At 45.1% G+C, this 15,007-nt stretch overlaps 1 protein-coding gene across 1 annotated transcript in view; it reads left to right on the top strand.

Annotated features, from left to right (window-relative positions):
• The first annotated feature begins 12,967 nt into the window (after positions 1-12,967).
• HEPHL1 (hephaestin like 1) overlaps positions 12,968-15,007 on the top strand; it is a 39,312-nt gene continuing 37,272 nt past the window's right edge. Inside the window, exon 1 of the mRNA XM_083500635.1 lies at positions 12,968-13,162. Coding sequence (XP_083356761.1) covers positions 12,993-13,162 — 170 coding nt within the window. The 5' untranslated portion in view covers positions 12,968-12,992. The remainder of the gene's footprint in view (positions 13,163-15,007) is intronic.

The following is a 15,007-nucleotide window of genomic DNA, read 5'->3' as shown; positions in this document are numbered from 1 at the left end:
CACAAAAAATACCCTAAAATTTGGCTGCGAGATATCCGGTACTCTGTGTTTATGTTTGCGTGTGTCACCGTGCACGATTGATTTTTAAGGCAATGAAAGCATCGCTCTGTTCCACTGATCAATGGCTCCTGGTTATATTGATCAACGCTGCCTTACTTCTGTGCATTTGTCTTTCGTTAAAAAACAACAACGTCGGAGCTCTCTTGTTGTTGCACAGCTCAAATCATGGGAAAGGGAATGTAAACATGCACAACTGTGCTGCTTTTTATTGTTATGATCATTTCCATTGATTTATTAATCAGCTTCTAAACCGCTGTCTCAAGGCAGTTGACACATTTGGGAATTGAAAACAATGTAGACCAGACCTCGTGTGTGTGTGTGTGTGTGTGTACATCTAAGCTGTAAGGTCACAGACCATACATCTAAGCTGTAAGGTCACAGACTTCTGTGTGTAATCAGGAACTCTACTGTTTGCAGTAGAGTCAAAGATCATATAAATATAAGCCTATGCACATAGCTGTTACATGCAGACAGAAAATATTTCACAAGCTCTCTTGAATGCACATAGGTTGAGAGCAGATGTGCATTCCTCCCTCTCTTATTATCCCTGCCTCAGAACAGAAGAAGTACCTCTGCTTCAAAAATTGTGATATTGCCTCTGTCACTCACATTTCTCTCTGTGCCATTGGGTTTTGATTCCTGCAAACATAATCTGCCATCCCAACAGCCTTATTTTTTGTTTGATGCCCAGCTGTTTAACCCTTGCTGGTTACAGAACCCCAACAGCTGGAAGGGACTCGGGGCACCATCAGACCCTCCCAGTGCCCTTATTTTCCAGGGACGTCCCTGATTTAGAGAAGCCGTCCTGGTTTCTGATTTGATCCCAGAATGTCCCGCTTTTCCTTAGGATGTCCCTATTTTCATTGGAGAAATGTTGGCGGGTGTGGAGTTATCTGACCCCCCGAGCCATCTGAAGGCAATCCTGTACAGTGGTACCTCAGATTAAGAACTTAATTTGTTCTGGAGGTCTGTTCTTAACCTGAAACTGTTCTTAACCTGAGGTACTACTTTAGGTAATGGGGCCTCCTGCTGCTGCCGCGCCGCCAGAGCACTTTTTCTGTTCTCATCCTGAAGCAAAGTTCTTAACCCGAGGTACTATTTCTGGGTTAGTGGAGTCTGTAACCTGAAACGCCTGTAACCTGAAGCGTCTGTAACCCAAGGTACCACTGTATAGGGAAGTTGTTTGATGTTTTATTATGTTTTTATATATGTTGGAAGCCACCCAGAGTGGCTGGGGCAACCCAGTAACATGTGCGGGTTATAAATAGTAAAATTATCATTGTGGAATGGGACGCCCCTATTTTCATTGGATAAAAGTTGGAGGGTATGTATCCAGCAGGCTGACCTCTTATACGTGCAAATAATATAATAGATTAAATTCAAAATGTACAATAATTATGAACGATACAATAAACAAACTTAAAGGTGTGGCAGTACCTGATGGGCATATATAATTATTTTATAAAGGTAAGGGGACCCCTGACCATTAGGTCCAGTCTCAGACAACTCTGGGGTTGTGGCACTCATCTCGCTTTATTGACTGAGGGAGCCGGCGTACAGCTTCCGGGTCATGTGGCCAGCATGACTAAGCCGCTTCTAGCAAACCAGAGCAGCGCACATAAACGCCGTTTACCTTCCTGCCAGAGCAGTACCTATTTATCTACTTGCACTTTTTGGTGTGCTTTCGAACTGCTAGGTTGGCAGGAGCAGGGACCGAGCAATGGGAGCTCACCCCGTCGCAGGGATTAGAACCGCCGACCTTCTGATCGGCAAGCCCTAGGCTCTGTGGTTTAACCCATAGCACCACCCGCATCCCTTATTGTTTTATAGATGAACTTAAATCTTGGACTGGGGTAAGTACAGAAGGCATAGTGCTTAACAAGTCTAATCACTGTCTTGTTTTCATTACAGGGCCAGTGGGAGCACAAAGTTCTGTTTTGACATCTGGAAGCCTATTCAGGTCTGTGCAACGCCCTCCTCCTGAGTCCCAGAGAGCCAGATATCTTCTGATTGTTTTTACTGTTTACAAATTCCAAATAGCTATACCTCCCGGTCTTAATCGCTACGTTCGGCTTTTGCCAGTAACAATTAACTGTGCAATTACAGACCTTTACCAGCGTTCATGAGATCAGAGCAGGCAGCTGTCTGCTTCTCTTGGCTACCTGCAATAGACGCCGTCACAAAATCGAACAAAGTAAAACGGATGCCTCTAAAGCCATGGATTTTGTTACCTGTTGCAAAGTCGGTCACGGATATAGTGCAGGGGGAAAGCTAAAAAAAATACTGATGGCAAAGTGCTTAGGAACATTAGAAGATACCTTATGCTGAGACAAGGGACGCGGGTGGCGCTGTGGGTAAAACCTCAGTGCCTAAGGCTTGCCGATCGCATGGTTGGCGGTTCGAATCCCCGCGGCAGGGTGAGCTCCCATCTTTCGGTCCCAGCTCCTGCCCACCTAGCAGTTCGAAAGCACCCCTAAGTGCAAGTAGATAAATAGGTACCGCTTTATAGCGGGAAGGTAAACGGCGTTTCCGTGTGCTGCGCTGGTGCCGGCTCGCCAGAGCAGCTTTGTCACGCTGGCCACGTGACCCGGAAGTGTCTCCAGACAGCGCTGGCCCCCGGCCTCTTAAGTGAGATGGGCACACAACCCTAGAGTCGGACACGACTGGCCCGTACAGGCAGGGGTACCTTTACCTTTGCCTTTTATGCTGAGACAAACCATTGAACATAAGAGCAGCCTGCGGAATCAGGCCAGTTGTCTGGCCTGTTTTCCCAGTGGCCAAGCAGACACTGTGTGAAACTCAAACTCTCTCTTTCTCTTGGGAAAAAAGGGACAGAACTATAGTGGTACCTCAGGTTACAGATGCTTCATGTTACATACGCTTCAGGTTACATACGCTTCAGGTTACAGACTCCGCTAACCCAGAAATAGTACCTCGGGTTAAGAACTTTGCTTCAGGATGAGAACAGAAATCGTGTGGCAGCAGCGGGAGGCCCCATTAGCTAAAGTGGTACCTCAGGTTAAGAACAGTTTCAGGTTAAGAACGGACCTCCAGAACAAATTTAGTTCTTAACCTGAGGTACCACTGTACCTAAATTGTATAGAAACCTATTTATGTATGCGACTACAGTGGCAAGAATGTTACTGGCCCCAAAATGGAAAGAAGACGAAGTCTCAGCAAGGGAAGAATGGATACAAAAACTTACGGAATATGCAGAAATGGCGAGACAATATACCATTATCTATATTTGGAGCCTGATTTCCTTCTTTTTCAGAAAGTTTTTTTTTTATTAAAGCTTGAAAAACAAAGAAAAAATATGCAAAAGTTAACATGAAGTGGCAAGCATTTTTAAAACATAAAAACTGAAGGAGATAAAATAAAGGAAAAAGAAGAAAAGGAAAAGGAAATACTTCTGATTCTTTGTCTATCAGCCATACACACCATATATGCAAAACACTTAGCGTCATAGAATTATAGTGTTGGAAAGGACAACAAGGGTCATTGTAATGGTTCTAGGGGTTGCTCGTGCGTAAATCGGCACCACACCTTTTCTGTCCGGACAGCCACTCACCCGTGGCTGTCCCAATTGCTGGCAGAATCCGTCAGTGGGCGTTTCTTGAACTTCTTCCAGCAAAGAAGCTCTTTGACGCCTAGTCTCCGCCTACTCTCCCTGCGCGGAAGTCTTCTGCGCAGGGAGGGCGTGGGCAGTGGAGGACCCGTGCTCTCCCCGCTGGTCCCCGGCGAGGAGTCATGGAGCCACCTCGCCGATTCCCCCATCTGCCCCCTTCTCCACTGGTGCTACGCTGATTTCCTTCCCCAGAAGATGTGCTGCTTTTCTCCCTCCCGGGACGCTCTCCGGAATTCCCTCTGGAGCCCTCCCTCTCCCCCTGGCTCCGATGGCAGTTCCCTGACAGTCATCTAGTCCAACCCCCACAATGCAGGAATCTTTTGCCCAAAGTGGGGCTTGAACTCACAACCATGATATTAAGAATCTCATGCTCTACTGTCTCAGCTATTTGTATTTGTTTAAAAAGCAATAAAATTGTTTTTGGGTTTTTTAAGAAACTGGCTCACAGCAAAAATAAAGGGCTAGAACACCAAAACGCATATTTAAAAAAATATAACCAAAATATAATGTTATGGCCTCAAGACAACAATCTGAAAAGGAATCCTATTTATTTAGTTATTTATTTTTACAGCATTGCTCCAGAACAGGCATAGGCAAGCTCAGCCCTCCAGATGTTTTGAGACTACAATTCCCATCATCCCTGACCTCTGGTCCTGTTAGCTAGGGATCGTGGGAGTCCCAAAACATCTGGAGGGCCGAGTTTGCCTATGCCTGCTCCAGAATAGCCTCCAACTCTTCTACTATTCATAAACCAACCTTCTTTTCAGTCTTCAAACACAGATAATTTCCAAAATGAGTCTTTAAGTTGGTTGCATTAATATTTGACAAGGAGACCTAGATCACTCTTATTCCCACTAAAACCTGTAAATTCCACATTGCCAATTAGTGGTCAAATTCTACCCTTCCTTTCTGTGCATCCTTAGCAAAGTTAAGGGTAATAACCTGTTACTGCCCCATCTTTAGAGAGAGCCGATTGACTGGTTTGTGTTTGTTAAACCAACTCGCAAGAATGGTATAATTACTAGAGGTACGAAGTGTCTCAGAATCCTTTAATGAAAGGGCTTGATAATATTGGAGAGAGACCATTAACCATTATGTCAATCTTGTTGAGGTTGCCGGGCACTTAAAAAGAACAGGTTCGTGCACTTCCAATATTAACAGCCATTAATGTGCTGTTATTATTAAAAAGTTGCATCACATCAAACTCCCATAAATTGCTTCTCCCAAACCCACCAATGCATGGTGTACTGGCTAGGAACCAGTTCGGAGTTAGATGTGCACGGGTACATTGGTGTTAATTAGGTTTAAATATCCTTAAGTCTGAGCTGGATTTATTTATTGCAGATTAGTAGTTGTTTCCTTCATCAAATAAGCCTTGGGCCGCACTCATGGCTCTTCCCCATGCTTGTATCCTCACCAGAACCCCTTGAGGTAGGTTAAGGAGAGAGACAGTAAGTAGCCCAACACAATCCAATGAACTTCATGGCTGAATTAGAGTTTGAACCTGGTTCTTGCTGCTCTAACCCGGGTTTGGGGTCCTTTTTGGCTCAACAGGCCAGATCTCAGAGACCAGGCTGAGGAGTACTGCTCTGGTGAGGAATGGTGGGAGCCTCATGTGGCGATCACACAGGGCCCCCGGACGTTTCACCATCTATTGATCCCTGTGCCACCACTTTATTTCTTGCTGCCACCACCCAGGCCCTACCTGGTACAATACTGAGTCCAGTCAGGGTTATATTGGAATATAAACTTCTGTTTATTTATTGCAGTTTAACAAGCGTGTAGTTTCATAAACGGTATCGGTCAATTACAATCATGGTGTGCCTATCCAGACCTACCTGCTCCCACTCACTAAACCACCTCTCAGATATATACTTGTCTTCCTAGCTCCTAACAGTTCCTGACTCAGCTTATTTCACTACACTCACCCAACCTACCCACAGACTCTATCCCAATTCACTCCCACTCCAACCAACCACCCAACTCCCAACAAACTCCTCCCTTTGCCCCTCCCAGAGCTGGTTTTATAGTCCCTCTGACTCCACCCCCAGGTTCTGATTGGGTAACCTGTTTAACTATTTCACCTCCAGCACTCTCATATGTTAACGTCACACCTTGCCCCCCCCCCCTGCTCCTGACCAGGATCCTGAAGCTGCCCAGAAGCAGAAGAAGCAGTATAGATTTGGAACAGTGGTTTGCAGAGGGGCATAGTTCTGAAGACAAAAGCTGGGAAGAACTGGGATGTGAACAGCAAAGTGAAGAAGAACAGGAAGAGAAAGAGCTAACAGAATCTCGCGAGAAAGTGTCCAGCCTATCAGTCCAAGAGCAGATAGAGCAGATAAGGTGGCTACACAAAAAGCAAGGTGATTATGTGATCAGGTTGCAAGACGGAAGTGACTAGGGGGGAAGTGCTTAGAATCCTTAATTGGGAACACCTTCAATTCCGATAATGGATGCTTTGTTCTTTTGCTGTGATCATTAAAGACTCTTTGTATGGTAACGGACACTTTTTGCTTTGTCCTGCTTATCTACGGTCGGGGGGGGGGGAGCTGAGTCCCTGGAGCCTGGCACCAGATCTTTAACTCTCCCACCCCCAATGAGCCAACTTAGGCAGGTGGACATGAAGAATACCCACCAGCCAATCATAACGACATCAGGTGGTTGACGCCTGTCAAAGTGTAGTGAATAGTCCTGTGCTTCCCAAATGCTCAGCAGCCAGGTGGTTGTTGGGTGCTTGGTCAAGCCTGGCTTTACCTGCCCCACACTTTACCTGCCCCACACCTGACATCATATATGGTGCAGGGCCAGTCGGCATGGCTCAGCCAAAATCTTCAGCATCAGGTATAAGAGATTAGAAAGACTGATAGGAAAGCGATGAGGAAGCCTGAGAGCCTGGATAATTGCTGCCCGCCCGAGCTGACAATACTGCTCTCGATGGACAAATGTATGAACAGCTATAAGGCAGCTAGCTACCAGGATACCAGAGGACATTGTGCACAAGGAGGCAGCTAAAGAAACAGGTAGCAAAGCCACCGATCTTGCATTAAGTTCCCCAGAAGAGTGTTTGTACCTAACGATGCCTCAAGAACAGGAAACAGGACTTAAAGCATCCTTGAAGCCCCATTACGTACCCCATTTCCCTAAGTCCTTCCCTGCACCTTTTAAGAGCAAGCGTTAGAATGCTCTCTTTGCTCAAGCACAGTTTGGAAACCACTAGCAAGTGACAACTGAGGCCATTTCTGTCCATCAGAGGGAGCCTTAACTCTAGCAGAGTCAACAAAACGTAATAGGATTAGAAAATGGGTTTGTACGTGCAGGTTAGCTCATTCCCATTTTTATATGTAGTTTTCTGATGCCTTATTTGTTCAGAAAGCAATGGCAAGCACAGTTCAGCTGTGAGGTATGAGCATGTGGAAGAACAGGGAAGAGTAAGACTGAAAACAACCCTTTGCTCCCACTTCTGAACAGCTGATTGGAAGGTGTGTCCCTCCCCCACAAAAAAGCAAGTACAGTGGTACCTCTGGTTACATACGCTTCAGGTTACATATGCTTCAGGTTACAGACTCCGCTAACCCAGAAATAGTACCTCAGTACCTCAAGAACTTTGCTTCAGGATGAGAACAGAAATCGTGGTCCGGCGGCGCAGCGTCAGCTGTATACATTGTAGTCCCACCAGCCAAGGAATCACACACTTTATTTTTTTAATGTGATTTCATGACCAGCTAGGGATACACACATGGCGTTGTGGTCTAAACCACTGAGCCTCTTGTGTTTGCCGATCAGAAGGTCGGCGGTTCGAATCTCTGTGACAGGGTGAGCTCCCATTACTCTGTCCCAGCTCCCGCCAACCTAGCAGTTCGAAAGCACGTCAGTGCAAGTAGATACTGCTGCGGCTTGAAAGTAAACGACATTTCCATGCACTCTTGTTTCTGTCACGGTGTTCCGTTGTTCCAGAAGCTGTTTAGTCATGCTGGCCACATGACCCAGAAAGCTGTCTGTGGACAAACACCAGCTCCCTTGGCCTGAAAGTGAGATGAGCACCACAACCCCATAGTCGCCTTTGACTGGACATAACCGTCCAGGAGTCCTTTACTTTTATCTTTTACCCCTGTGGAAGCCTGCTCCCTCATGCTATCCGGATCAATATATATAACAAAATCTGTGGTTCTATGATTCAATAAAGACCGGATATAATCTAACCACCACATAAGCAAATCAGGACGAATGCTCAATGACCGGGTCATCTGCTGGCTCGATTGTGTTAGGCGGATAAAGGCTGACTTGCATCCGCTCAGCCCAAGAAGCCTGATTTCATTTTATTTTTTGATGTTCGTTTTCATTTGTATGCCTTTTGATCAGATACGTCACTTGGAGACCATTTTGGAGTCAAGGGACTCACAAATGAAATAAACAAAAAACCACAATGTGTTCGTTTTTAATGAGAGAATTGCTCCTGTTTTCTCACTCCAAACTTCCACAGGATGGTAGCTCAGCAGAGCTTTGAATTTAGCATTCCCAGTTCTTCCACTTCTCACCTCTGCTCCAGACAGTGTACATTGTGACTTCAGAGTCATTTGTTTAGCCCTGACTGAACAAGCTACGAGTGGGAAAAAATTGTAGTCATTCAGTGGAACAAGGTAAGCCAAAACACTGGAACTTATGAAGATGACTTTCAGGAAGTCAAACTTGTGTGGGGGTTTTTTCTCCCCTTGGTGGAAAATTACTTAGTCTGGCACTTGCCTATAAATAAACATGGCTAAAGGAATTGGTGTCGCTATTTGACAACTGGAATTCATTTAATTTGAAGATCTTATTTACAGTTATGGTTACTATTCTACTTACTCTATTTGTATTTTTGGTTTTTTATTTACATTTGTTTTCTATATCTTATGATATTATGAAAAACTTTAATAAAAACCTTACCAGAAATTACAGTTACTAATTGTTAATTATTGTCACTGCACCACCAGGGGCGTCCAGAGCCGTGGTTGCCATGCCTTGTGCATGGCCCTGGCGCTGAAATTTGTGGGTGCCTGGCCCCTTCATGGGGAATTTTGTTGGTGCTTGAGCACCCAGGGCCCTAGTGAGCCGGCACCCATGTAAGCAAGCAAGCAAAACAAAACGAAACGGAAACCACAAGCAAGAGAAACAAAATGACTCCAAGCTAAGCGCGTCTCTGCCTGCAAGCCGCTTATAATGAGGCATCTGATCAAGACTTGTATTTTAAAATGAGCTTAAATATATTTGCAGATGCTTGTGTGTTTCATGCCAGACATAAAGCAGCTGGCTGAGTACTCTGGCAGTTGTTTATCTTCTTGATCAAGGGCCCCCCTGATCTATAGCAGTACCTCAGGGTTGTAAAAGAAAATTACAGGCTGGGAGCAAAAGGTCATACTGACCATACATATTACAGAATACAATCAAGCTGCAAGAACACATTTAAGAGTTGGAAAATAGTGAGATTTATTGTGTAACAGAAAATAATACTAGGTGCCTCCCATTAGACTTGAGTCATATTTTCATAAGGTTAAAGGGCAAGAGCTAATAGAAACAGCAGCTGGCTTGAAAGGGGGGTGTAAATTTAAGGGGTTGCTTTTGGAAACTGTTTTTACTAAATTCCTTTTTACTTTGAAAAGGCCTTTTCTTCTAAAAATCTATATATGTTAATGTATGAAATATATTGGGTTAAATGTAATTATGCAAAGGATTTAGAAAGTAAGAAATGTTAGATTCTTATGTTAGATTCTTATTTCATTGATGGTGTGTGAGAAAGTGAACCCAAGATCTCTGTTTAAATTTAAAACCATGAGCCATCTGTTTTAGCCATCTGTTTTGGAGTGAAGGGGTAATAGGGCAATAGGGCAAAGATGATCTGGTAATTAAGGTGCCTTGTCGAGGCAAATGTAAGATATATGGCTACTTGTCTGCCATTTATGGATAGAAGGAAATATAGCTCTTTGTCTCCCATAAAAGGTAATAGGAAATGGGTGTATCTTTTATGCTTGGTTCTAGCAAACAGCCAATAGGAATTTCAACCAAGCTGATTGGACAGAGGCAGCCAAAGGAGGAGCAAGGGGGCTGGGCTGAGGGAATATAAGTGCGGGCCATCAGGGCTGGAATGGGCAAAACTTTGGTATCCATATACCACTGTGTCTCTCATTTATTTGTCTGTTTCTCTATTGCTGCATTGAATATTTCATTCCAGCTAAGCGTTAACCACAAGCAGGGTGCTACAATAAGGTTCATCTTCACAATAATAGAGTCAATAAAAGGGGGGGGGAGAAGACAGCAACATTTGAATATCAGCAAATGCTGTCACATATTTATTTCAGTTACAAGAGGAGGTCTGAGGGATGAAAGGCTTAACGAACGGGAGTAATCATAGATATGCAGAAGGTTGCGGGTTCAATCCTTGGCGTGCACAGGTAGGATTGGGAATGGTCTGCATCTGGAACCCTGGAGAGTTGTTGCCGATCAGAGTAGGCTGTACTGAGCTGTAAAGGTAAAGGTAAAGGGACCCCTGACCATTAGGTCCAGTCGTGACCGACTCTGGGGTTGCGGCGCTCATCTCGCTTTATCAGCCGAGGGAGCCGGCGTACAGCTCCCTTGGCCAACATATTTGGAGTTCCCCCAAATGTGCTGATACCTGCCTGGAGTGCTGCAATAAGCATTATTTGAGTTTTGCCTCTGGATAATTGATGTTAATGAATATATGCAAAGGCCTTGTGAGGCAATAAGTACCAATTAGGTTAAGTAAAGGGAAAAGAAAATATAAGACTGGGGAAACGGGCTGAATTAGCTGGAGGTTTTTTGCTAGCATAGCACTGATGCCACTCACGAAGAGTATAGTGTGAGGTAGGAGATCGTATTAACATTCATTTTCACCACCAGCAAATTATTTGATAGGGGACCTTCGCTGGAGTCAGATGAAATTATTATACATACATCATGTAGTATAATTTATATTAGAGTAGATTGTTGCATATGGGACGCAGGTGGCGCTGTGGGTTAAACCACTTTGCCGCTTGGGCTTGCCGATCGAAAGGTCAGTGGTTTGAATCCCTGCGATGGGGTGAGATCCCGTTGCTCGATCCCTACTCCTGCCAACCTAGCAGTTTGAAAGCATGCTAGCGCAAGTAGATAAATAGGTACCACTCCGGCGGGAAGGTAAACGGCGTTTCGGTGCGCTGCTCTGGTTCACCAGAAGCGGTTTCGTCATGCTGGCCACATGACTTGGAAAAGCTGTCTGCGGACAAACGCCGGCTCCTCGGCCTGTAGAGCGAGATGAGCACCGCAACCCCAGAGTCGTCCGCGACTGGACCTAACGGTCAGGGGTACCTTTACCTTTACTAGATTGTTGCATACAAGCCTACTCTAGTAATGCATGCTGCCTTGAGGTTCTTTTTGGAAGGGTAGGATAAAAATGGAATAAATAGGTAAAATACTTGAAACGTACATACAGACTCATGTATGAAGGCAATCATAGAATCGCAGAGTTGGAAGGGACACTGAGGATAATCTAGACCAGGCATGTCCAACCGGTCGATCACAATCTACCGGCTGATTGTGGGGCAACCCTGGTTGATCCTGTGTTCCTGATTGATCGTGTGTCCCCCCCAAAAAAGCTGAACAACTTTGGGTCTTCCCCCAAAAAAGCTGATCAACTTTTCTTATGTACTGAAGTTCTCACCCTGGCCACCAGGCGTATTGTGTACAGTGGTACTTCAGGTTAAGAACTTAATTCCTTCTGCAGGTCTGTTCTTAACCTGAAACTGTTCTTAACCTGAGGTACCACTTTAGCTAATGGGGCCTCCCGCTGCCATGCAATTTCTGTTCTTACCCTGAAGCAACGTTCTTAACCCTTTCTGGGTTAGTGGAGTCTGTAACCTGAAGTGTCTGTAACCCGAGGTTCCACTGTATATAGTTTTTACTCAGGTCCACGTAAGTTAATTTAGGCGGGAAACCCTGGGTTGTTGTTGTTAATAACTTTGGTCAATCCAATGGGCAGATCACTGCCATATTTTTTTTAATAGTGGGAGTAGATCACAGTCTCTTGGGAGTTGGACATGCCTGACTAGTCCAACCCTCTGCAATGCAGGAATATGCAGCTGGCTGAACCTGCAACCTTGGTGTTATCAGCACCAAGCTCTAACCGACCGAGCTATCCAACCGACTGATTAACAGCAACTAGTCGCAATGACTACGTTCCGCAGATGTTGCTAGACTACAACTCCCATCAGCCCCAGGCAGCGCATATAGTCCAACAACATCTGGAAGACGCATGGTCCATGAAGTCTGGCCTAATACAACTGGGTCAGGCTGCCTAGTTCAGGAGTAGCCAACTGATTCTGTTGGACTACAGCTCCCATCAACCCCGACCATTGGCCATGCTGGCTAGGGCTGATGGGAAGCAGAGTCCCACAATGCCTGGAAAGCACATGACTGGTTACCCATGGCTTACATCATAATAAACCTGTTAGTCTTTATAAAGTGCCGTGATATTATTTGCTGCTTTTGCTGCAAGTGATTCGCATTGGTACTCCTCTGGAAGATATACTGATGCGTGCATCGAGGAGCAGTTATGTGTGAATGAACTTCCATGTTTCCTTCCATGTATGAAATCACTTTAAGAACATAAGCACGTAATATGAGCCTGCGAGATAGGCCAACGGCCCATCGAGGATGTCAATTTATATGCAGTCTGTCACAGCACAATATTGCTATGAGTTTGGGAGAGGGGAAGATTTGTCATAAACTCACAAAATAAGCTAAGTTTCGCCAGCTAACACTAAGTTAAGCACTGTTTTGTTCAGTTTAGGATCACAGCTTACTGGAAAACAGAGCAAGGAGAGGCTTGTCAGAGCGTGTCAGTATACCATCCTGCAGACAGACAGGAGTCGAAGAAGACAAAAAGTCCCCATTATAACACTTTTGCACCATCCTTTTCATACAGTACGAACGCCTGGAGGGAGGGGGGGAATCGCCCAAATTTACAAATAAAGCGCTCTCTTCATTTAGCTCGAGGGACAAACAACCCTAAGTCACAGTTTCACACACGCGGGCCTTCAAAGCCTGGCAAGAGGCTCGTCGCCATGGCAACCCCACACCACAGGCCCTTTTTCAGCCAGCTGGCTCAGGTTTTCTGGCCTGTGCCCTCATCAGCCCCAAATTGCTGCCTGGGAGGGGCACGGCTTTGTCCATTGCCTCCTGTCTGACTAGTTGGAATGCGAGTGGGCAGGGCTGAGGTGAGCGCACTTTGGCTGCCTCTCGCTTGAGTTGCACACACACACACAAACACACACAAATGTCTTTCGTGAAGCGAGCTGCCTGCCTTCTAACCAGCCTAATCTTCTGGCATTTGTTTTTAGCAGAAGCGGCTACCAGGACGTACTACCTTGGAATTGTGGAGGAGAACTGGGACTATGCACCGAGCGGCGAGAATCTGATCACAGGACAAAATCTCACAGAGGATGAGTAAGTCAAGGCAGGAGTCCCTGCTGGCGTCTTCTGAGTTTCTACTGTCGGCTTTTAAAGTAGTTAATTCACACTTGCCCACATGATGCATATTGGTCTCAGTGCTTTCCAAGCTGTTTGTTTCCTCCAAAGAAGCATATTGGGGCAATGAAACAAGTTTTTGAAGCAACCTGAAAATGCATCGGAATGAAGCATAGGCTGGTTAAAACGGCAATGCGAGGAGGTTTTTTTAGGCTGCCTCTCGTTTCACTTTTGCAATGTGCATTTAAGGCGCACTGCTACAGGTCTGCACACTTAGCAATTAAATTAAATTAAATTCCAAGGGATTTGGAGGGGAATCAAGACCTGTGCTGCGGTCCTTTTGTAATAACGCAAAGTTTCCTAAGCTTCAGTACCACAGTGCAACTGCCATTCAACTGCATTTGACTTAAACGCCCCAAGATGATTATGTATTTATGGTTGAGCTATCGTACTTGTATCGGGAGAAGTAAAGATTGCAATCTAAACACGCTTACTAAGAAGTAAGTCCCAATGAACTCAGGGTGGTGCTTTTCAGACTGTTTTCAGGCAGGCGCTTCGGTCCTCACAGCAGCTTCGCTTTTCTTCAAACCAGCTTCCATTTGATTTGAAGACAGAAGCCAAAATCAAACTGTGGCGCGGAAATTTTAGGCAGTGGCTGCGCATGCGCACATGATAGCACATGTGCAGACAACAACATCAGTGAGTTGGAGTTTGACGTGGGGAAAGAAATCAGGTAATGTGAAGACATCTCTGCCCCCTCTCTGGTCTGACTTGAAACACAGTGGAAGTGGGGGTTGACTTTGCAGCGTTTCAAGCCGCTAATGTGTTGAAGTGGGCCTTGAACTGTGGCCCTGCTGATCCCCACACACATTCACACCCCAAATATAGATTTCTGAGAAGGGTCTTTGGTGTAGGCCAGGCATGTCCAAAATCCGTTTCGGGGGGCTAATCTGGCACGCCGGTTGGTTTAATCCAGCCCCTGTGATAGTTTATTAGTTTATTTCCTGAGGTAAAATCCTAAACTATCTCAATCCTAAAAAAAAAACCTCAATAACTTCAATCATTAAAAAAAGCTCAACAACTTTGGTCGGCCCTCACAGCCCTTCACTTCATCAAATCTGGCCCTCTTTGAAAAAAGTTTGGACACCACTGGTGTAAGCAGAGAGAAGGGGGCACTTGCAAGGCGATTCACATGTGACAATTCTTCAGAATTCTTCAGAATGCAGGCATAAATCTCTGGGACAGAAAGAGAACCATTTTTGAGAGATTAAGGTCACTACCAGACAACCTATGTATCGATCATTTATCCTAATTTGTTTGCAGAATGTTAGGGAGCTTAGATGATACGAGCTTTTAAAGCATTTATTTTGACAAGCAAGCATCACCCCACTCTCCCCAGTGCCTTTCCGCCATCACTTTCCTTATCACAGAAAGTCAGATTTGGGCTTGGGGGCGGTTGTTGTCAACTTTAGTTGTGCAACGTGAGTCTAGAAGCACCCAATGCTGGCATTCTACAGACGATCTTCTGGTAAGCTACATTAAAGTAAATGGGACTTGCTTGTGAGTCAGTAAGCATGTATATGCTTGCACAGGAAAAAAAGAAAAGCTCCTATTATCAATGCATAAAGGAGATGCACGCTTTATGAAATGTTTATTGATTGCCAAGCATCTGATGTTTTTGATGTTTTCAGAGCCTGCTGTGGCCTTCAAGCTTCGTGGAGAAATAAAGACCTCTACATAGGCTTGCGTGTTTGCAAGTAACCTTGTAGACAAAATCATTGGAAGGCGCAGGTTTTATAACACCGATGAAATGTGGCTTCATCT

The sequence above is a fragment of the Podarcis liolepis genome, assembly GCF_965112155.1.
Source record: "Podarcis liolepis genome assembly, chromosome: 4".
Taxonomy (NCBI): Eukaryota; Metazoa; Chordata; class Lepidosauria; order Squamata; family Lacertidae; genus Podarcis; species Podarcis liolepis.
This window is presented reverse-complemented; position numbering and strand designations above follow the sequence as displayed.